The sequence below is a fragment of the Nematostella vectensis genome, chromosome 3 (assembly GCF_932526225.1).
Source record: "Nematostella vectensis chromosome 3, jaNemVect1.1, whole genome shotgun sequence".
NCBI lineage: Eukaryota > Metazoa > Cnidaria > Anthozoa > Actiniaria > Edwardsiidae > Nematostella > Nematostella vectensis.
Window position 1 is genome coordinate 10,214,916 of NC_064036.1, and position 22,240 is coordinate 10,237,155.

General features: G+C 39.9%; 3 protein-coding genes across 3 annotated transcripts in view; all 3 read left to right on the top strand.

The window, feature by feature from the left end:
- LOC5501275 (endothelin-converting enzyme 1) overlaps window positions 1-22,240 on the top strand; it is a 51,574-nt gene that overhangs the window by 13,828 nt on the left and 15,506 nt on the right. The window contains exons 5-7 of the mRNA XM_048725561.1: window positions 2,395-2,514; window positions 3,019-3,099; window positions 3,455-3,591. Of these exons, the coding sequence (XP_048581518.1) occupies window positions 2,395-2,514; window positions 3,019-3,099; window positions 3,455-3,591 (338 nt within the window). The remainder of the gene's footprint in view (window positions 1-2,394; window positions 2,515-3,018; window positions 3,100-3,454; window positions 3,592-22,240) is intronic.
- On the top strand, window positions 3,598-12,836 carry LOC116608349 (contactin-associated protein like 5-3). The gene is made up of 3 exons (XM_048725563.1): window positions 3,598-6,438; window positions 9,991-11,313; window positions 11,809-12,836. Exons 2-3 carry the CDS (start codon window positions 10,143-10,145, stop codon window positions 12,477-12,479), a joined length of 1,842 nt encoding a protein of 613 aa, XP_048581520.1. The 5' UTR covers window positions 3,598-6,438; window positions 9,991-10,142; the 3' UTR covers window positions 12,480-12,836.
- LOC116618378 (contactin-associated protein like 5-3) lies at window positions 12,988-22,226 on the top strand. Its single transcript, XM_048725562.1, has 3 exons — window positions 12,988-14,342; window positions 14,859-21,439; window positions 22,001-22,226. Exons 1-2 carry the CDS (start codon window positions 13,172-13,174, stop codon window positions 15,527-15,529), a joined length of 1,842 nt encoding a protein of 613 aa, XP_048581519.1. The 5' UTR covers window positions 12,988-13,171; the 3' UTR covers window positions 15,530-21,439; window positions 22,001-22,226.

Genomic DNA, 22,240 nt, shown 5'->3' on the forward strand with positions numbered 1-22,240 from the left:
ATCACCTTTCCCACGCGTGAAGATAAAACCCTGGATCTTCTAATAACTAACTGTCCAGGTCTGGTGTCTAAGGGTGACTACGATCAGATTCGCACGGATATGCAGTCGCATGAAAGGGAGTGCTTCGCATCTTGCCCTTATGAAAGATCAATCGAGGGGGACTGGAATCTATTCAAAGGGGCGCTACAAAGGTCCATTAAAGCTAACATCCCATCTAAGCTTATTAGTGGACGCGATGAATTACCATGGCTAACTCCGAGCCTGCGGCGCCTTATTAGGCAAAAACACCGCCTACACACAAAATTCAAGAAGACGGGAAGTGCAAGAATGTGCTCGAAATGGCGCTCGGTTAGGAGGCTTTTGAGCTCCGCTCAGCGGATGTCATTGGGGATGTCCGATCAAATTCCAAACTCTTCTGGAAGCTCATCGCCTCCCAGCGTAAAGACGGCCAATCTATGCCATCCCTTAAAAACCATGACCACTCACTCCCTCTATGAATCAGATACAGAGAAGGCGACAGTCTCAAATCAGCAGTTATGCCTTAACTTCTCCTCTAAGAACACTAACTGTGCCCGGTGCCCGAAAAATGACTGAGATTCGTGTAACACCGGGTGGCGTCTTAAAACTCTTAAAAGGTCTCAAGACATCAAAATCAGCCGGCCCCGACAGGTTGCACCCTAAAATCCTTAAAGAGGTAGCAACCACTATTACACCTATGCTGACGTACATCTTCCAAAAGCCTATTGACTCCGAATGCCTGCCGGAGGACTGGCGCATCGCCAATGTGTGCCCGCTCGTCAAAAATGGCGATAGATCCCTTGCAGTAAACTATCGGCCAATCTCATTTACTAGTATTGTGTGCAAAGTCCTAGAGCATATCATTTGTACTAACATAATGGCTCACATTGAATCTCACAACATATTGTCAGACCGCCAGCACCCGTTCAGGAGGATCATAGTTGCGTGACACACGTGTCATGTCATTCATGACTCGGCACTTGGTATTGATTCTGGATTGCAGACCGACGCTTTCATAATCGATTTTGCGAAAGCATTCGACAAGGTACCGCACGAGAGACTAAAGTCCAAGCTCGCCAGCTATGGCATATGCGGTTTTACGCTATTGGATTGATGCCTTCTTATGTCAACGGAGGCAGCGGGTAGTAGTGAATGGATCAAAGTCGGAGTGGGCGCACGTGACATCTGGCGTCCCTCAGGCACCGTTCTTGGTCCGGTATTGTTTAATTTATTTAATAACGATATCGTCGAAGTTGTGAGTAGCGGCTCAGAGGTCCGTATTTTTGCGGATGATTGTATCTGCTACAGGACTGTGCGTTCACAGGAGGACTGTAATCAGTTGCAGCGCGATATTGACAGCCTAACATCCTGGGCTGATAACTGGCTAATGGACTTTGCCTATCTCTATGTGCAAAACCATGCGAATCTCGACCAATACGCGCGATTACATCCCATATTTGTACCACCTAAGGGGTAGCGCGCTCGACTCGGTCAAGGAAGTGAAGTACCTAGGTGTTACTATAACACACAACCTCGCACAAGCACGACGCTGACGTCACGAAATGGGCGAACAAGATCCTAGGCCTTCTCAGGAGAAACCTGCACTTCTGCGATGTGAAGACTAAGGAAGCAGCATACTTTGGCTTGGTGTCCGCCCGGTCATGGACTACGCATGTGCAGTTTGGGCCCCCCATACCCAAAATCTACTAAACGAGCTAGATAAAGTGCATCGGCGGGTGGTACGTTTTGTCACTTTCGACTTTTATTCATACGAGCCAGGGACCATCACCCGACACTTACAAACGCTTGGTTGGCAGAGTGTCAAGGCTCGTCAGGAAGCGGCAACATTATGTCTGTTCAATTCTGTCCAATCAAACTTGCCGCTGTCCACTCTTTCAAAGCCTCTTCGGCGATCGGAAAGGACAAGCCACCCAGAACACTACGATATTCCATATGCTAGGACAAATATTTTCAAATACAGCTTTGTTCCACGAGCCATTCGGCTCTGGAACTCGCTAGAGGTTACTGTAGTTAGTAGCCATACTAAAGCCTTCGAGGCGGCTAATTAATTTAATTAGTACTATGCGCTGTGCAAATAATATATCTACATGATATGTTACACTATTTATTAAAGTGAAGAGCCACAACAACAGCTCTTTTGTAACCATCTTCGTCTATTTATTGTTTCCTTGGGTTTTCCCATGGTTAGAATGACTTTCAGCCTCGTTTAGTATTTTCATGTTTTACTCTTCCCTATTATAATTCCTTCACGCACGAAACCCTCCATCGTTTCACGCAGCGCAACGACCCCGTTTTAAAAACGCTATCAATCACTTATTTATTTTAAATATTCGCTTTCATTTGGTGTTTTTGTAGGTTCTCGCCGCTTACTTCTTTCTCCTTTACGATCTGGCTACACTGCTGGGGGCCAAGCCTGGTAGGAGGCTAGCGAAGGACACATTTGATGTCATCAACATCGAATTCAACTTGGCAATGGTAAAGAAACCAAGCATATCTTACAGCAGTATTCTTACTCCAGCCTTTATCGTATTTCGATGGTTATTCCTTAGTGCTTGATCCAGGATTTTCTAAAGAGCGTCGGCGTTTCTTATGTATGCAGCAAAGGACTAAAACAAAGAACAGATCCTGGATTGACAAATATTCATGGGGTAGATTTTTTTGTTCGCCAATCCCGAGATAAGAGAATAACCGGAAAAGCTATAAGTCTATTATCAGCCCTAATATTATGTCACTGAGGTTTTCTTCTAAGGAAACGCATTAGAAATCACAGGAGCCTTTTTCTCGTGCGATTATCAAATTGGTGCGGCAGGGTAAATGTATGTATTTGCTTGCTACGGCCAGTTATACCCATGCTCCATAATCAAAGATTAAAAATTCTCAAATATAGTTTCCATTTGATAGCAATAATCTATTTACCATGGCCGTATTCTTTGCACTGTTTGAGGAGGTCTATTCTCTAACCTTTCATATCTCTTTCAGGCCATGAAGATGCAAAAAATTATCTATGTTTCTTATCCTTATACTACACTCGGACAGCTTAACGTGGACTCGAAAGGAGTGGTGAGTACACTTTGCGTAAAGCGGTGCGCGCACTGTATTGTGGGGGGAGTCATTTTGTAAAGCGGTGTGCGCACTGTACCATGGGAGATGCTTTTGCGTATAATGGGGCGCGAACTGATTTGTGGGATATTGCACGGTGGAGCTGATCATGGTTTCTGAGTGACTACGCCCTCTATCATCCAGATTGACGTCACGAGACTACGCCCTCGGACCATTTAGAAGATTGTCCATATTTGTATAGTCTGCTGTGTAAAGAGCAGCCATTTTTTACAGTAAAATAACCGTCAAAATTACATGGCATATTAACTTGTTATTTCTGGTATCACATTACTGTTATCCTTAATCCACTTGGCAGTTTGACTGGAAGAAGTACCATAATTTGCTGTATGGAGGGGTTCTTAAAAAACCTTTCACAGATGACGACATGGTGTACCTGGAGAACCCCAAGTATATAGAGTCGGTCCTCAAGGTCATCTGCCACTACCCTAAACGGTGAGGAAATCATATGATTAGAGAGCCCAAGCAATCTCTCTCGCCATGCACGTGAGCAATTGACCTGTAGTATTAAGGCAATGGCCGCATTTTCGTGCACTGAAAAACCGTGATCGAAATTTATATTTTGCGCTTTTCTAATGCTTCTGATGAAATAAAGGATCCACGTTTGCTCGTCATTTTCAATGGCTCTATATCAAGGATATAGAGCCATTGATAAACGGCCCAAGCCGAAAGTCGAAGACCGCTCCACCTTATCTAGTTGCAAACGTTTGCGAATAATTAAACAATTACAGCATCAGACAAATACTTCTCAAATAATGTTTTGGGTTTGTCAAGAAGAAACCCGACGCGTTCGTGTTCTCATTTTATTTTTCAAAACCAAAATGCTCGGCCCTAAATAAAAAAGGGGCGTCGCATGTTTTTCAAGGGAGCTTGCAAATACTAACCATCAGCCCGACTTTTCATTATAAGTACTGAAAATATGTTATGACAGATTTCCCTTTCTGAGTTGTTCACCATGGTGGTCGCATCCCCTTCACCCCCTTTTGGCCACGCCTTAATAGGTGGCCCCCTTCCCAATCCCCTACTCATAAAAGAGGAAAATAAAGAAAAAGAAGAAGAGTGAGAATAAGAAGTTCATTTCGTTCTTCCGCTCATATCTCGCATCTGTACCCGTTGAAAAGCACAAACGGCATTGCAAGTTCAGGAATTTCACGCGTGGGAGATGTATTCGAAAAGAATTTGACAGGAATACGAAGTGTATCGCATCGTGAAAAAAATAGGCGGTAAGAAAGCTGGGCAAGAAATCGAAACAATCAAAATTATTTTCTCACCCGATGCTTACCTGGGTATCTGCTTACTTTGAATTATACCAATTTTGTTAGAAAACAAATTCTTGAATAAAGAAATAATTTTCTCTTATATACTGAGAATTTTAAATGAAGATGATTAAACAACTAAATGGAATAATGTAATGAGTTTTAGAAATAAACAGTGGTATAACGATTATAGCCTGACTCTATATTACCAATACCATGCACATGACTTGCAACTGTCAAATACAAAAGCGATAACCGATCCGGATCATCAATCAATAACCCCTATGTGTTTTTATTTTCACTGTCATTTATCAAGTAAATCAAGAGACAATATACTGTTATCAATATTTTTTTTTAAATCTTAAGAAGCATTTTATTTTCTTAGGAGAGAGCATTTCACGAGTATATATGGACAATAACAGAGATGGCTGAAAATAATTGCGAGTTTTGGGCATAATCGGTAAACATGTATAGGTCTACCGCACCAACAAGTCTCAAAGATTGCCATGCATGTCTAAGTATAAGCACATGTCTAAGTATAGCACTTGTACTGTGAAACTGCGAATGGCTCATTAAGTTTGTACCCTTTTATAAGGCACATCTTACACAACCACGCCCACACAAGCCTCTCCTAGCTGCGCCCATTGCAAAAGATACCCCCAAAGGCCACGACCATACAGGGCACACATACTGGTAAAATCCGTACCAATCTGAGCACACACAAATTCAAACAGAATAGCGCTCTTTGCAGAGCGTGGAGCTTGTTTTGATATCAATATTTTTCGCGTTTCTGTCACACAAAATTGTGAAATTTGCGAATTTTAAGAAGCAAAAGTATCGATTGAAAGAGCGACCGTACCTTAACTTAACCTTAGCTACGCCCTGTTTATTTTAGTAAAGAGCACATGTCGAGAATATAAGATTGAAGGCCTCATATCCAATCAGAGTGCCTCTTTGTCTTTGCGTCTCGACATCAATCACTGTTGCATTGACGCCTCATCCTCAGTTCGTTGTCGTTTAGTTCGTTGGCGCCGTTTTAATCAGCTATGGCGTCTTTGCTTGTGGCGTGTTTCACGTTAGCTTTCTGCTGTGTGAGCATCGTTGAAGGCAAAGAAATTACGGAAAACGATAGATTAAAGCTTAGCGGACAAGATTACGTTCGCTTTGAACCAACCGCAACCAAGAAAACAGCGAATAACTTGACATTGAGTTTCAAGACGATTCACCCGAACGGCCTTCTGTTCTTCACGGGGAATTTGGGCGTACAACACATCGCTGTTTACCTTCAACACTGCAAACTCATGTAAGTATTATTGTTACTTTTTTGCTTGCAACATTTTTTGTGCAACTTTTGTGGCATTCCGCTGTATTTTACAGATATAGTTGGAGTTTGGAGATATAAATGAAAAAAAGAGAAGTCCTTGCATAAAAAAAACATGCTTGGACATACTGCTGAACTAAGTTGGGACACGTTTCCAAGAAAACACAAAACGCACTTTCAGCCCAATATCGATATGTGTGTCCCTGGGAATTTCGTAAAGTTTAAACTCTGAATGAGAACCGCCTGGTGGCAAAAAAAAAAAAAAAGATAACGTTCAAGCAAAAAATAAAAAAAAGCTTTCCTAAATGTATCAACACGTAAACCTAACCCAATCCTAATAAACCCCTTTACCCTAACCTCCTTTTGATACATTTAGGAAGACCAAAAAAACGTTCTTATCCAATCTGTTTTTAATTTAACCCGACAATCTACATAAAGCAAATGACAAGAGCAAATAAAGAAAGAGAGTTCTAGAAGTTCTACGGAGACAAGAATATCGCCTTTTCCGTACGTAATCACATACTTTCATTATTCTTAGAGTAAATGCTACGCTCTGCCCGACACAAGTTGGATTCTGTCGCTACAATAACGCCTTCTTCGGAAAAAACATTTGCGATGCTCGATGGCACAGCGTCCACCTCTTGCACCATGGAACAGGAATTTGCCTCAGACTGGATGGGAAATGGCGTAATGGAAGTATCCCAGGTAGGTATGGAGGGAGAGGAAAAAGAAAAAAAATCCAACCAAAAAAAAAACACAACCAAACTTGTGTTTAGAGTACTATTCCAAACAACTTCAGGATTAAAGTTTCCCAGAGTTTGAAGTATTTTCTATGCTTTTAATGCGAGATTTTGTTCGAATAGAAAAAGCATAATCTACCAAATCACTCAATCATTTTATTCGATTACATTCAACATGTTTATGTGAAAGAAAAACCTCAAAAAGCTCAACCCACATCAACTTATCTCCTGTGCTTTTTCTTAGACGTTTTGGTTATTTTTTTAAATACGAATGACCTTTTGGTATCTAGGTTAAAATAATAAATCAATCTATAATAGCTTATTATTAAGAAACATTTTTTTTTTATTTTCTTGATTTTTATAATCTTAATGCAATATGTTTTATACACTTTATATATATGTATTTTAAATTACTGTAAAACGTTTCTTAAACTGTAATAATTGTAGCCTGAGTATCAGGCGATTTAATTTTTCAAAAGTCGGAGAGGAAAAATTAAAGTACGCCTGACACAAATACTAGACGCGACGCCCCTTTCCAGGCCACTGTCAAAATAGTCGGCTGTCAATTTTCCATAGACTCGCGTGGTGGCACAGTCAAATGCCCAAATCAAATTGTAAACAGCATTTATGTATATCAAAACTACATTGGTGTTAGATGCAAGGGTAATAATTTTAGTAACGACGAACCCCGGTGAGGGTAACTTTATGCTAAATGTTTGAAACGCAAAGAGGGCTCAGGAGATTTACGATTTTTAAGTATATGACCACGATTATTAGGATACTTTGTCAGCGATTTCTTAAAGGGGCCGTATGACGAGTTTCTTAAAATACGTCCTCTCGCGCGGAAATGTAAAGATAAAGCGTTAAATTATCAGGTTCCAAATGCTCCAAGTGAAATATCGAGTTGAAATATGTTTTGTTTAAACCTGAATACAGCAATTTTTGGCCGCCATTATTCACTTGCAATCGAACGATTGAACGCTGTGATGTCACTTGTCCCGACTTTGGGATGGAATGCCTCGCTCTGAGTCGCAAAAAAATCACAGCACGCACAGAGAGTGGGGCGAGGATTTAACCAGAGAATTCAGCGCAATACGATTTACTCAATGAAAGTACCCCCAAATTAGATAGGCTAGAGGTCTGTCGTGCTGAAACGTTGAATAAGCAAGCTAAAAAGGTGGAAGGAGAAAGCCCTGAAACAGAAAGACTACAAAGCCAAGTAACAACCGTCTTGACTTTGTGAATTACCCAAAACAAACTGCATGATGGTGAGTTAAGAATACGATCTTACGAGCTCAGAAGAGCTCATGTTTGTACAGCGCCTTTTTACGAGTGCGCGCCATTTTGATTTTGAAAGGCACCCCTTTGAAATCACACTGAAAAGCTTGAATATCATTCTGTTCCCACAGCAGAATTTTCAATATATTGCATTTGGTCATTATATTTGGCGATCCTTTGAGTGGGATCTCTGTACTATTTTATTATACCCTATCGACACTTCACAAAAAGCCATGAATAATAAAATCATCAGAACAAATAGATTAGTTCCATATTTTATTTAATTTCCCATGCATTAGAATATTTTGTGACAGTCTTCAAGCTAACTATTTTTAGATAGTTAAAAAGGGAGCTTATTCCAAAATTAAAAAATTAAAAAAGACCAAACTTTTGCTGTAAACTGTATTAAGGCAGTGAGGGATTAGAGGGAATGAGCATAGTTGTGCCAACACACTTCTGACACACTACAGTAACTCAAGAACAATCTGAAAGATATTTTGTTAGGAGTCATCTGAAATAGAATAAACAAAATAATTAGAATCTTCTAAGGTCACTACCTTAGAAGTTCAAGGAGAAAGTGAGCTGTCACTCATCAATCATGTCTCATACCAACATCACAACATTGGCCGTAACTAGGCAGGTTTTTGAACAATGGAATCGAGCGTTGTTTCACTCCCTATTTTATATAGAACCTCGAAGTTAGGTTCGGAGAGCGTTCGGGCTAGTCACGAACACTTGAGGCTATGGTTACTCAGTACCGTTCAAATGTTTCCAGAGTTGAAAACAAAGATCGCTTGGGTTTTTAGACAAGAGAAATAGAAATATAACGAGAAAGGATTTCGCTTAATCTGGAGGCAGGAGTCATTTCGCCTAAAGGTTAAAGATATTTTATACGCTGAATACAATATCCAACACAAATTGGGAATGCATTTTTGTTTATTTTATCAAGAAATCTCTGAAAAAGTATCCTTATTCCCGTGATATGACTGCAGATCCACACATCACTAAATTACTACAGGATATTTACATCACCAATTTACTACAAGCTTTTTCGTCTAAATAGACAAACTTGAACACAAATGCCACTATTTGATAAGCTCACTCAATGAACAACTCGCAGGAACTGCCGCTAACAATCCCAAGCATTCATCGTTCTCACAGACAAATTTCTCGAATATGCAGCTCCTGGTCTGTCTAAAAATTTGATAGCTACTACTAATGATGTCTGTATGGGGGGGGGGTGAATAGGTTCGCGGATCGGAGGATTCAGCCCCAAAATGCTCACGGATGACGGATTTTGATGATTATTTCAGCAGATTGACAGATTTTGGAAATACGGCGGATCACGGATCTGTTGACAATTTTGGCACAGATTTCGGATTTCGACTGCTTTGACGGTCGAATTTCGGATTTTAAATGAATTTCAATCGATGCTATTGTTTATCTGTCAAACCATGCGGATCTAAAAATATCTGCGGATCCACGGATTTGCCCCGAAAATGTTGCGGATCGGCGAATTTACATACCCCTATTCACCCCTCCCCCTGTAGTATTAAGCAGCTTCTATGACATCCAGCGCCTTAGTAGATTTTCGCTTCAAAAAACGATACCAATAAAAAATAAACACGCAATGACTGGCCTTGGCAAAACATTTGAACATCTAACCTGAGTATCAGGCGGAATTTTTCCGAAGAAATATATATATTTTTTAATTTTATAGAAAACGATTTCTCTGATTCTGCTAACTCAAGGTCAAAAGCACTTTTGGAGTCTGCCATTACTCTTAGAACGAGCAGTTGACAGGCTAGGGTACTATATATAGCTGAACCAATCAGAGCGTCCCATTTGAGTACCCTTTGTTGTTTTTTTACCAATCAGGAGCCATGCCGGAATCCGGCATGAGAACATGCGATTTGAACAGTACTATCAGATCCAAGAAACATAAGAGGGCCTGATACTCAGGTTATAATAATTGTTGCAGTAGCTACATGAACCCTCATCGAAATTTTTTTCTTGAAAACAAATAAAAAATTTACTTTTAAAAATAATAACCAGGAAAATATCTTAGAACCATGTTTCATACAGTGGAATATATTGGAGTTGAAAGAAGGTCCCCAAATGGGACTAGGGCAAGGCCAACAAAAAGCATACAATGCACATTGTTTTTAGAATTAAAATTATTATATCCTCATTGATGTAAATTATCTGCGCTCACTGCTGTGCTTGTTTCATCTAACAGGGCCAAGCTTTGTAAAGATAACAAGCTCAAAGGTTTACATTGGTGGGACTACCTCCTTGGAAAAAGAGTTGGGCATCCCTAATTTCCAAGGCTGCATAAAGAATGTCCATGTAGAAGGCACCAACATTCTTGCAAAGCCTCAAAGCCCCAATATGCACATTGTTGGGAAGCCAGCCAAAGGTTGCACAGCACAGGGGAAACCAATTGGATTTCCAGATCCTTATGGCTATGTGCGTGTGCTTCGGCTTGACAACAGTTGTAAAGTGGTCACAGGAAAACTGAGGATTCACCTTTTCTTCAGGACCTATAGCGAGTTTGGAACTTTGATTTACATTTCTGCGAGCAACATGGATATTGTGCTTACACATCGAAGAGGAAAACTTTTTATATCTACCATATTTGGCAGGCATTACATTATAGAACGCATTGGGAAGGGACTTGCTGATGGTAATTGGCACAACGTGACTGTGCAAGTGTCAAGAAGAGGCTTTTCCCTAGCTGTTGATCGGATCGAACCTGTACAAGTTAGCTTCTGGGTGCAGATAGCAGAGTTCCGGTGGTTTACTGCCATTTACTTAGGAGTTGCATGGGATTTGCAACCTGGATTTGTAGGATGCATGAAGGATGTTAAGATAAGAGGTGTGAAGATCAGGGATCAATCTGTTATCAGATATCATGGCCCAAAGTTTGGTGTTTGTCCATTAGAAAACTACTGTTTCCCTAATCCATGTCTGAATGGTGGAGTGTGCCATACCTGGTATAATAAGTACACATGTGATTGCTACAAAACCTTTTATACTGGGAGCACATGTGAAATGCCACTACTTCTCAAAGCTACATGCGAAGGATACAATCTATCCAACAAATCCAGCTGCTTTATTGATGTTGATGGCAAAGGGGCTCAAGCGCCTTTCCTTGTTCTTTGCTACAAGTCACTCTCAGGGAAGATTGTAACAAGCATAGCTCACAACAAAAACACCACACAGCAGGTTTCTGATACTGAAAAAACTTTGGATTTGTCACAAAATGGTGTTCCTGATGTGAACTTCCTTCATGAGATCAAGTATTCCACAGCCATACAAGGCATCACAGCAGTGATAGAAAAAAGTGTGGAATGCAGACAACTGATTATGTTAACATCATTGAAGAAGGGAGCTGGTGGTGTAACACTGAAGTGGATTTCAAGAAGTGGTTCACTCCACTCATGGGTTGATGGGACTATCAAAAACATGGACCAGCCAGAAAGTCAGCAAACAAGCCAGACAGACTGTGACACAATTAACAGCCTTGTAGGGGATGATAATACGCTTTGCAACTTTACAGGTAAAAATAAAAATATTGCATGTCACTATTGGGTACGGCATTTTATAATAACCATCCTATCACGGACAGGGGGGGGAATATTACAGAGTTTTTCTATACATTCACTGTAATTTCAAGCCTACTCCCTCTATGATCACACTAGTATCCAGAATGCTTGGCTGCACTTGACAGATCTCCAATGTACGGTAATGAATCCAACAACCGTCACACAATTTCTTTATATGTGACTCCTGATTGCTTTTATCATAAAATAAGTTTACCCATTAAAATCAATGGGTGTCTATCATTAAAAATAATATAGTATCACAAATAGCTGACAAAAATTTTTTCATCAGTAGAAGGGTGATTTGTTTTTCAAATTTCAGGTAATACTGTTATTTTATTGATAATTTTTTTTGTAGTAATTACCAGTTGAATGACTGAACCTTAGTCTATAACTGTCTGTAAATTTTTTTACATTTTTATTATAATTTTTATTTTTTTTATAATTTTCAGGATATCTTACAGATAAAATGGTCCTACCAGTAATGGGTTTGGTATTTAGCTCTGATGACTATGGAGCCAACTTTCAGCTAGGCCCTCTCGAATGTTTTGGTTCAAATAGCAGTTTCCTCACAGACAAAGCTACCCAACCATCAAAACAAGTTTGCAAGCCGTCAGAGGTCAGTGCACAGAACCCCATGCAAGTAGTAGCCCCTCTCCAAGAGTCTATGCATAATAACAGCCTTGAAGAACTGTACAAGAAATATATCAAGTCGCTTGATGCAGAAGATACACATTTAAAATCGATTTCCACCAGTGCACACCCATCCAGAGCAACAACAACTGCAAAACCATTACCCAAACAGTACCAACCGACGAGTGATGAGACCCATGCAGCTTCTCCCCTGGAGAGTACCAACCCTTGGTCTGGAAACCTGATGTTTTTACTGCTTGTGACCCTGATGTTTCTAGTACTTCTGCTTTTGGTTGGGGTCATGATCTATTACATTAGACGGAAAGGCTGCTACCATATGTGCTTATCAGAGCTGAACTGCATTCAGCAGTGGAAAGATGCCCACTGTGACGACATCGCCCCACCTCAGGAATCCGACCCTTGGATGACCATCAACGCTGGAGGCTACAATGTTAAGACTGGCAAGATTACATACGGTGCTTTTGTATGAGTGCATCTGCAAATTTATGGTTCTGTTATGTGCAGCCTGTTTGTGATTTATATGCAGAATGTTGTGTTTATAGCCCCAAGCAGTATGGGGTGCTTTGGGTTTTAGAGGGACTTCCCACTGATTTAACATCAGAAGACGTAGTAATGAACATTGTTTGGATAAAAATATATAAGCTTATATTCCTTATATTTGTTTGAATGTATTGCAGTTTATCATTGATAACGTGGGTGTGATTATAATAATACTTAAGAATTATACCATGATTTATCATTTGATGATTTTTTGGTAATTGAACTTTAGATTACTATTGTAGTTATTACGTTTACATAGAATCAAATTTTTACTTCGATCTTAAAATAATAAAAAAAGATGCTAATCAAGCGTTCAGCTTCAAGCTCTTCACATCTTAAAAACAGCTGCAATGACTTTGGACGAAGAAAATCAACTCGCTTCTAGCATGCGAAAAATTCAGACATGAACATAAGCAGGGTCGATTGTCAAAACCGGCCCAAAATCCTGTCAGCTTGTGTCATCTAACAGGGCCGAGCTTCGTAAAGATAACAAGCTCAAAGGTTTACATTGGTGGGACTACCTCCTTGGAAAAAGAGTTGGGCATCCCTAATTTCCAAGGCTGCATAAAGAATGTCCATGTAGAAGGCACCAACATTCTTGCAAAGCCTCAAAGCCCCAATATGCACATTGTTGGGAAGCCCGCCAAAGGTTGCACAGCACAGGGGAAACCAATTGGATTTCCAGATCCTTATGGCTATGTGCGTGTGCTTCGGCTTGACAACAGTAGTAAAGTGGTCACAGGAAAACTGAGGATTCACCTTTCCTTCAGGACCTATAGCGAGTTTGGAACTTTGATTTACATTTCTGCGAGCAACATGGATATTGTGCTTACACATCGAAGAGGAAAACTTTTTATATCTACCATATTTGGCAGGCATTACATTATAGAACGCATTGGGAAGGGACTTGCTGATGGTAAATGGCACAACGTGACTGTGCAAGTGTCAAGAAGAGGCTTTTCCCTAGCTGTTGATCGGATCAAACCTGTACAAGTTAGCTTCTGGGTGCAGATAGCAGAGTTCCGGTGGTTTACTGCCATTTACTTAGGATTTGCATGGCATTTGCAACCTGGATTTGTAGGATGCATGAAGAATGTTAAGATAAGAGGTGTGAAGATCAGGGATCAATCTGTTATCAGATATCGTGGCCCAAAGTTTGGTGTTTGTCCATTAGAAAACTACTGTTTCCCTAATCCATGTCTGAATGGTGGAGTGTGCCATATCTGGTATAATAAGTACACATGTGATTGCTACAAAACCTTTTATACTGGGAGCACATGTGAAATGCCACTACTTCTCAAAGCTACATGCGAAGGATACAATCTATCCAACAAATCCAGCTGCTTTATTGATGTTGATGGCAAAGGGGCTCAAGCGCCTTTCCATGTTCTTTGCTACAAGTCACTCTCAGGGAAGATTGTAACAAGCATAGCTCACAACAAAAACACCACACAGCAGGTTTCTGATACTGAAAAAACTTTGGATTTGTCACAAAATGGTGTTCATGATGTGAACTACCTTCATGAGATCAAGTATTCCACAGCCATACAAGGCATCACAGCAGTGATAGAAAAAAGTGTGGAATGCAGACAACTGATTATGTTAACATCATTGAAGAAGGGAGCTGGTGGTGTAACACTGAAGTGGATTTCAAGAAGTGGTTCACTCCACTCATGGGTTGATGGGACTATCAAAAACATGGACCAGCCAGAAAGTCAGCAAACAAGCCAGACAGACTGTGACACAATTAACAGCCTTGTAGGGGATGATAATATGCTTTGCAACTTTACAGGTAAAAATAAAAATATTGCATGTCACTATTGGGTACGGCATTTTATAATAACCATCCTATCACGGACAGGGGGGAGGATATTACAGAGTTTTTCTATACATTCACTGTAATTTCAAGCCTACTTCATCTATGATATACATCACACTAAACATTCAGAGTGCTTGGCTGCACTTGACAGATCTCCAATGTATGATAATAGAATCCAACAACCATCACACAATTTCTTTATATGTGACTCCTGATTGCTTTTATCATAAAATAAGTTTACCCATTAAAATCAATGGGTGTCTATCATTTAAAATAATATAGCATCACAAATAGCTGACAATAATTTTTTCATCAGTAGAAGGGGGATTTGTTTTTCAAATTTCAGGTAATACTGTTATTTTATTGATAATTTTATTTTTTGTAGTAATTACCAGTTGAATCTTAAAATGACTGGACCCAAGTCTATAACTGTCTGTAATTTTTTTTTTTATTTTTATTATAATTTTTATTTTTTTTAATAATTTTCAGGATATCTTACAGATAAAATGGTCCTACCAGTAATGGGTTTGGTATTTAGCTCTGATGACTATGGAGCCAACTTTCAGCTAGGCCCTCTCGAATGTTTTGGTTCAAATAGCAGTTTCCTCACAGACAAAGCTACCCAACCATCAAAACAAGTTTGCAAGCCGTCAGAGGTCAGTGCACAGAACCCCATGCAAGTAGTAGCCCCTCTCCAAGAGTCTATGCATAATAACAGCCTTGAAGAACTGTACAAGAAATATATCAAGTCGCTTGATGCAAAAGATACATATTTAAAATCGATTTCCACCAGTGCACACCCATCCAGAGCAACAACAACTACAAAACCATTACCCAAACAGTACCAACCGACGAGTGATGAGACCCATGCAGCTTCTCCCCTGGAGAGTACCAACCCTTGGTCTGGAAACCTGATGTTTCTACTGGCTGTGACCCTGATTTTCCTAGTGCTTCTGCTTTTGGTTGGGGTCATGATCTATTACATTAGACGGAAAGGCTGCTACCATATGTGCTTATCAGAGCTGAACTGCATTCAGCAGTGGAAAGATGCCCACTGTGACGACATCGCCCCACCTCAGGAATCCGACCCTTGGATGACCATCAACGCTGGAGGCTACAATGTTAAGACTGGCAAGATTACATACGGTGCTTTTGTATGAGTGCATCTGCAAATTTATGGTTCTGTTATGTGCAGCCTGTTTGTGATTTATATGCAGAATGTTGTGTTTATAGCCCCAAGCAGTATGGGGTGCTTTGGGTTTTAGAGGGACTTCCCACTGATTTAACATAAGAAGTCGTAGTAATGAACATTGTTTGGATAAAAATATATAAGCTTATATTCCTTATATTTGTTTGAATGTATTGCAGTTTATCATTGATAACGTGGGTGTGATTATAATAATACTTAAGAATTATACCATGATTTATCATTTGATGATTTTTTGGTAATTGAACTTTAGATTACTATTGTAGTTATTACGTTTACATAGAATCAAATTTTTACTTCGATCTTAAAATAATAAAAAAAGATGCTAATCAAGCGTTCAGCTTCAAGCTCTTCACATCTTAAAAACAGCTGCAATGACTTTGGACGAAGAAAATCAACTCGCTTCTAGCATGCGAAAAATTCAGACATGAACATAAGCAGGGTCGATTGTCAAAACCGGCCCAAAATCCTGTCAGCTTGTGTCATCTAACAGGGCCGAGCTTCGTAAAGATAACAAGCTCAAAGGTTTACATTGGTGGGACTACCTCCTTGGAAAAAGAGTTGGGCATCCCTAATTTCCAAGGCTGCATAAAGAATGTCCATGTAGAAGGCACCAACATTCTTGCAAAGCCTCAAAGCCCCAATATGCACATTGTTGGGAAGCCCGCCAAAGGTTGCACAGCACAGGGGAAACCAATTGGATTTCCAGATCCTTATGGCTATGTGCGTGTGCTTCGGCTTGACAACAGTAGTAAAGTGGTCACAGGAAAACTGAGGATTCACCTTTCCTTCAGGACCTATAGCGAGTTTGGAACTTTGATTTACATTTCTGCGAGCAACATGGATATTGTGCTTACACATCGAAGAGGAAAACTTTTTATATCTACCATATTTGGCAGGCATTACATTATAGAACGCATTGGGAAGGGACTTGCTGATGGTAATTGGCACAACGTGACTGTGCAAGTGTCAAGAAGAGGCTTTTCCCTAGCTGTTGATCGGATCAAACCTGTACAAGTTAGCTTCTGGGTGCAGATAGCAGAGTTCCGGTGGTTTACTGCCATTTACTTAGGATTTGCATGGCATTTGCAACCTGGATTTGTAGGATGCATGAAGAATGTTAAGATAAGAGGTGTGAAGATCAGGGATCAATCTGTTATCAGATATCGTGGCCCAAAGTTTGGTGTTTGTCCATTAGAAAACTACTGTTTCCCTAATCCATGTCTGAATGGTGGAGTGTGCCATATCTGGTATAATAAGTACACATGTGATTGCTACAAAACCTTTTATACTGGGAGCACATGTGAAATGCCACTACTTCTCAAAGCTACATGCGAAGGATACAATCTATCCAACAAATCCAGCTGCTTTATTGATGTTGATGGCAAAGGGGCTCAAGCGCCTTTCCTTGTTCTTTGCTACAAGTCACTCTCAGGGAAGATTGTAACAAGCATAGCTCACAACAAAAACACCACACAGCAGGTTTCTGATACTGAAAAAAACTTTGGATTTGTCACAAAATGGTGTTCATGATGTGAACTACCTTCATAAGATCAAGTATTCCACAGCCATACAAGGCATCACAGCAGTGATAGAAAAAAGTGTGGAATGCAGACAACTGATTATGTTAACATCATTGAAGAAGGGAGCTGGTGGTGTAACACTGAAGTGGATTTCAAGAAGTGGTTCACTCCACTCATGGGTTGATGGGACTATCAAAAACATGGACCAGCCAGAAAGTCAGCAAACAAGCCAGACAGACTGTGACACAATGTACAGCCTTGTAGGGGATGACAATATGCTTTGCAACTTTACAGGTAAAAATAAAAATATTGCATGTCACTATTGGGTACGGCATTTTATAATAACCATCCTATCACGGACAGGGGGGGATATTACAGAGTTTTTCTATACATTCACTGTAATTTCAAGCCTACTTCATCTATGATATACATCACACTAAACATTCAGAGTGCTTGGCTGCACTTGACAGATCTCCAATGTATGATAATAGAATCCAACAACCATCACACAATTTCTTTATATGTGACTCCTGATTGCTTTTATCATAAAATAAGTTTACCCATTAAAATCAATGGGTGTCTATCATTTAAAATAATATAGCATCACAAATAGCTGACAATAATTTTTTCATCAGTAGAAGGGGGATTTTTTTTTTCAAATTTCAGGTAATACTGTACAGCCTAAAAAATTTGGGTCCGGTTTGGGCTGCAATTTGGGCTATTCAGACAGCTTGCCAGCCTAAGTCAGAGCCTAAACGAATTTAGGTTCGTTTTAGCCTTGCTTTTTTCATAAGACATGAGCCCAACTAGAGCCCAAATAAAATTAGGTTGTAAATATGGCTGTAGCAGAGGCTAAAAAACGGGCAAAAATTCAGCCCAAGTAAAATGAGGCTCTGAATAGGGCTTCAAGGTACAAAGTATCCGAGAGCCGTAAATGCAGGGCAAAATAGGGAATCAGATTTATAATACTTACATGCTAATCTAACCAGGGACACTTCCCGATCTAACTTAAAGTTTACAACTTAACTAATTTAAAAAGTAGCATACAAAAATTAGCGAACATTGTTCCTACGATAAATCAGTCTATCTCGATTTTGTTCGAAAACTCGCACACATAACACTGCGTGGCCGAAGAAGTATTTTGTGGGATAACCTCGATAAACAAGCAATTGTCACAAATGTCACTTATATTAAAAACAACTAACTTGTCCATTGCTCTCTTTACCGAAGTGATGTGTGTTGATGAGGGATTATAGCAAGGGCATTCTAATGGAGTTGCGATCGCCAGATAGTGAACGTTTCTTGCAGCACCAACGTTAACTTTTATGAAGCATTTCACTTGCGCGAATGCGATAGAGTTGCGCGTAGAATACTTCACAGTAGAACAGTTCCGTCTCGACATTCTCTTATAATCAAAACCATAAATAAACGCAGACTTCCGTTCGATTCTATTAAATGCAATAACATTCATGAAAGTAGGTGTTTGTTTTAGATAATTTTCAAGTGCTAAACGTTCATGCTCATTCAACTGTTTCCGATAGAAAGCACCCAAAACATATGTATGTTTCAATATTTCTTCCCTTCTTTGCGTTTCGTTTGGATGCATTAATTTCCAATACAAAGTGTCTTCATCTGAACCAGGTGCTAGACATTTCTCTCGCAACTCAGGTAGTTTTTGTGTAAACGATACTGCTGTCAAGATCTGGCTGTCAATAAATTGAGTTCCGTGTATCAATTTAAGTATGAATCCATTCTTATCTTCAAATGAAAAGCAGCTGTGAGTATATAGAGGCCCGAGAACCCTTACATTATCCACCAAATGTAATAGTTGATGTAAATTAAGAGTCATGTATCGTTCTTCATACAGTCTTGAAAAGTTTGAGCAGAAGCTTTGTAAAAGCTCTTCCGCGGTCTTTAGATCATTAGGCGAAATACTTTCTTGTAAAAGTAAGAAATTCGCACGGACGAAACAGAAATAGTGCTGGAAGTAGTTTTCCGGTAATAAACCAAACAGCACTGGTAGACCGTAATAAAGCAGAAACGAGCGCAACTCGTTCGCTTTCCAGTGGTTTAGGTGCTCTGAAATTGATCTTGGTAGACGTTTAAGTTCGAGAGTCGGTGTAATTAGTTGCAACCTGGAATCGATGACATTGACGTACTTGCTCAGACTGAATATCTTCCTGGAGTTACTGCTATCAAACCATAACCTGAGGAGCACTTTCTGAACCCCCAACAGGACGCCATGCATATAGTCTATCGCTGTACCACGAATAATGTCGTGATATTTCAAAACAGAAAGCCAACTAAAACCTTTCACACCTTTAATAGTTTTTGCTTTTCCAGAAATAGAATGTTGTAGAGCTTCAGCAGCATGTTTTATCGTAGACGTGACTGTTCTAAGTGGCCCCTTTGGATCTGTTTCGTTGTAAGGAAAAATCCATACACTTCCACCTTTATCAGTCCTGAAAGATCTGCCAGGTTGTAAGCACTTCCAGCAGGAGTGTTGCCCGTTGTACTGTACAGAATTGCAAACCATGCTTCGAGCTGGCAAGTCACAGGAACTAGCTAAAAGGACCGCCTTACATGTAAACTTTCCTTTAGAAGGAGATTCAAATTCTATTCCATTTTCAAGCTCTTTGAGTGATTCTATATGAGGTTTGAGAGATGTCCACATTGCAGGCTTTTTCTCACCGAACCAAAGACCCGCAAACAACATATTTTTTCGAGACATTCGCTTAGAGTATTGAAGTTCGTTTATGACAAAGTACAGGGGCCAGATAGATACCTTCGAAGATTTGAATACCGGGACACCATCTGTGTTCATCAAGAATGAAATGTTGTCTTTGGAGCTTAAAATCCCGTGTTGACACAATTCATGGTACAAGTTTCCGTCATAAATATCTTCAATGTTTTCGTTATTTCTTTTATTCCTTTTAAATCTGTATTGTATATCCTCATAAAATGAAGGTCTTGAAAAAAATAGTTGTAGTTGTTGAAGAATAGGTACTTCGATGAAATACGACAATGCGTTTTTCTTTGTTAAATCTTTGAGACATCCGGCATTTGGGCAAACAGTTTGTGTTTTCGGCTGTGAAATGACAGACAAACAAAACGAGAAGAGAATGAGATATAGGAAGCGCCAATGATAGGAGAGTCAAAAGATTAGATATTGCTTCAGCCGGAAGATTGTACTTAATAGTAAACAGCGCCATGATCGTACCAATTGTCACTCTTGACCCCGGATACAAAGGTGCCGTTTCATCCATGGCATTTCCTTGATCGCAACCATCTCTTGCTTCTTCTATGACTTCATTGTCATCAACAAAGAAATCAGGGGGATCCTCAAAAGTACTGTTGTTTACTTGATCAAAGCTAAATGATAAGTCATCCGTAACGTTGGTGAATTCATTTTCATCGGTTTCACAATCATCGCGTAGGTCATCCTCCATTTGCTCAACTAGTGTAATTAGCTCTTCTTCCCAAAAACTATCATTTGTCGTAGTAGCACCGCTCTCCGTTGTCATTTGCTGTAAATCTAAAAGTTTGATGCAAACTTCTGACATTGTGTCCATAAAAAATGCGTCCCCGAGTGAGGAGGAGTTCACTCTTGGACGCTTTAACGCGCTAGTAGGACAATCAGGGCAATCATCATCAGAAAGGTGGGAGTCAGCATCTCCATCACTTGCGGTTTCTTCGACTAAAACAGAACAATCATCAGAGGCTCTTTCGAAACTTCGAGAGCTATCTAAAAGGGGAACCACAACTTCACAAAATTCCTTATCGACCTGATCCATAGTAAAATAAAACCAATTAGAAACCAAAGAAACGCAACTTTGAAAGTAGTGCTGCTCTGTACACGGGTACTCGACTTGAAACGTGAGAGCTTTATTATTTTTAGATCTTGTGTTGGTGTATTTCAGTGATTGGACAAAGAAAAACGTCACTGACTGAAGTGTGGTATGACAAATCGCAAAACCCTATATTGGCTAGCTTTTTTGCCGCTCTTTTTCAGATGAGATATCATATTTCGGGCCTTTTCTTCATATTCTAAATCTGTTGGGTAGCTACACTTACCGTTATAGAAAGCAAAAAGTCTTCGGATTTCCAAAAATCTCTAAAAATCTATAATATCTGTTTTCAAAAGCAAGTAGTTGAAAGCGAGATATCCTTTTATGCGTGTATCTATTTTTACGCCGACAAGAGTGTCAGTACGGTGCCAAGGAGTAGATGTTCGCTGCGCGGGACATTCGAAGCCGGGGAGGAAGCCGATGTTAGCTGGAAAATGGCTAAAGGCGAGAAAGAGACCTATGTTGGAGTGATAATAAAGACAGCAAAGCAAGGTAAGAGCGAAGCGTGTTTATGGATCACTTTTGGCACAGGAGCTTTTTTGTACAGCTTTAAATGAGCTGCTCCGTTTTAAACGGTAAATTTGTACACACACGTACAACTTATAAGTACAATACACATTCAATAGTGCTCAGGGAAAAACTAGTGGAACTCTTGTAATCAACGAGTGGAGTAAAGCCCATCTTGTTCAATAGTATCATAACAGCTTGAGCTTATTTACCCATGTAAATTACGATTGTTCATGGTATAAATGCGCGCGCTTTTTGCCTATGGGATAACATTTCAAGGGCAGCTTTGGTGGAGTAGTCCATGACGACCTATATCTGCATATGCTGATGAGAGAGCACACAGTTTTGCTCAACACTGAATATGATCGCAAACAGACATTAAAATAAGAAAAAAGGAATATAAACTAAACAAGCTCAATGAGTTCAATGGCACAGTTGCATGACCTTTGATCTCCAAAAAATGACAGTTCACTTAATTGAATTGGATCAGGTACAAATAGGTTAATTATTTACTGTTTTCATTTCGGTCATTGCTTGCTATTTCAGAGGAAAAGCCGCAAATAGAACAGTTTACCGAAGATGTCGGTCTACTCGTGGCGGACATGATCAAACGTGGAGAAAACGTTAAAAGCCAATTACCGGAGCTATTGAAAAAAAATCTCCCGGCTCCAACACCAACGGCCGCATCTGCTCCTGGTAAGAGGGCGCGGAAAATGACGAAGGTGATGGAGGAAAGTAAAAAGCAGGCTGAGGATGATGGCGAAACCAAAGATAAAAAACGAAAAA

Excerpts from the sequence above, each read along its gene's own strand:
- LOC116608349 (XM_048725563.1), top strand. The coding sequence starts at position 10,143 with ATGCACATTGTTGGGAAGCCAGCCAAAGGTTGCACAGCACAGGGGAAA. Across the intron at positions 11,314-11,808 it reads TACGCTTTGCAACTTTACAG|GATATCTTACAGATAAAATG; the intron begins GTAAAAATAAAA and ends TATAATTTTCAG.
- LOC116618378 (XM_048725562.1), top strand. The coding sequence starts at position 13,172 with ATGCACATTGTTGGGAAGCCCGCCAAAGGTTGCACAGCACAGGGGAAA. Across the intron at positions 14,343-14,858 it reads TATGCTTTGCAACTTTACAG|GATATCTTACAGATAAAATG; the intron begins GTAAAAATAAAA and ends AATAATTTTCAG.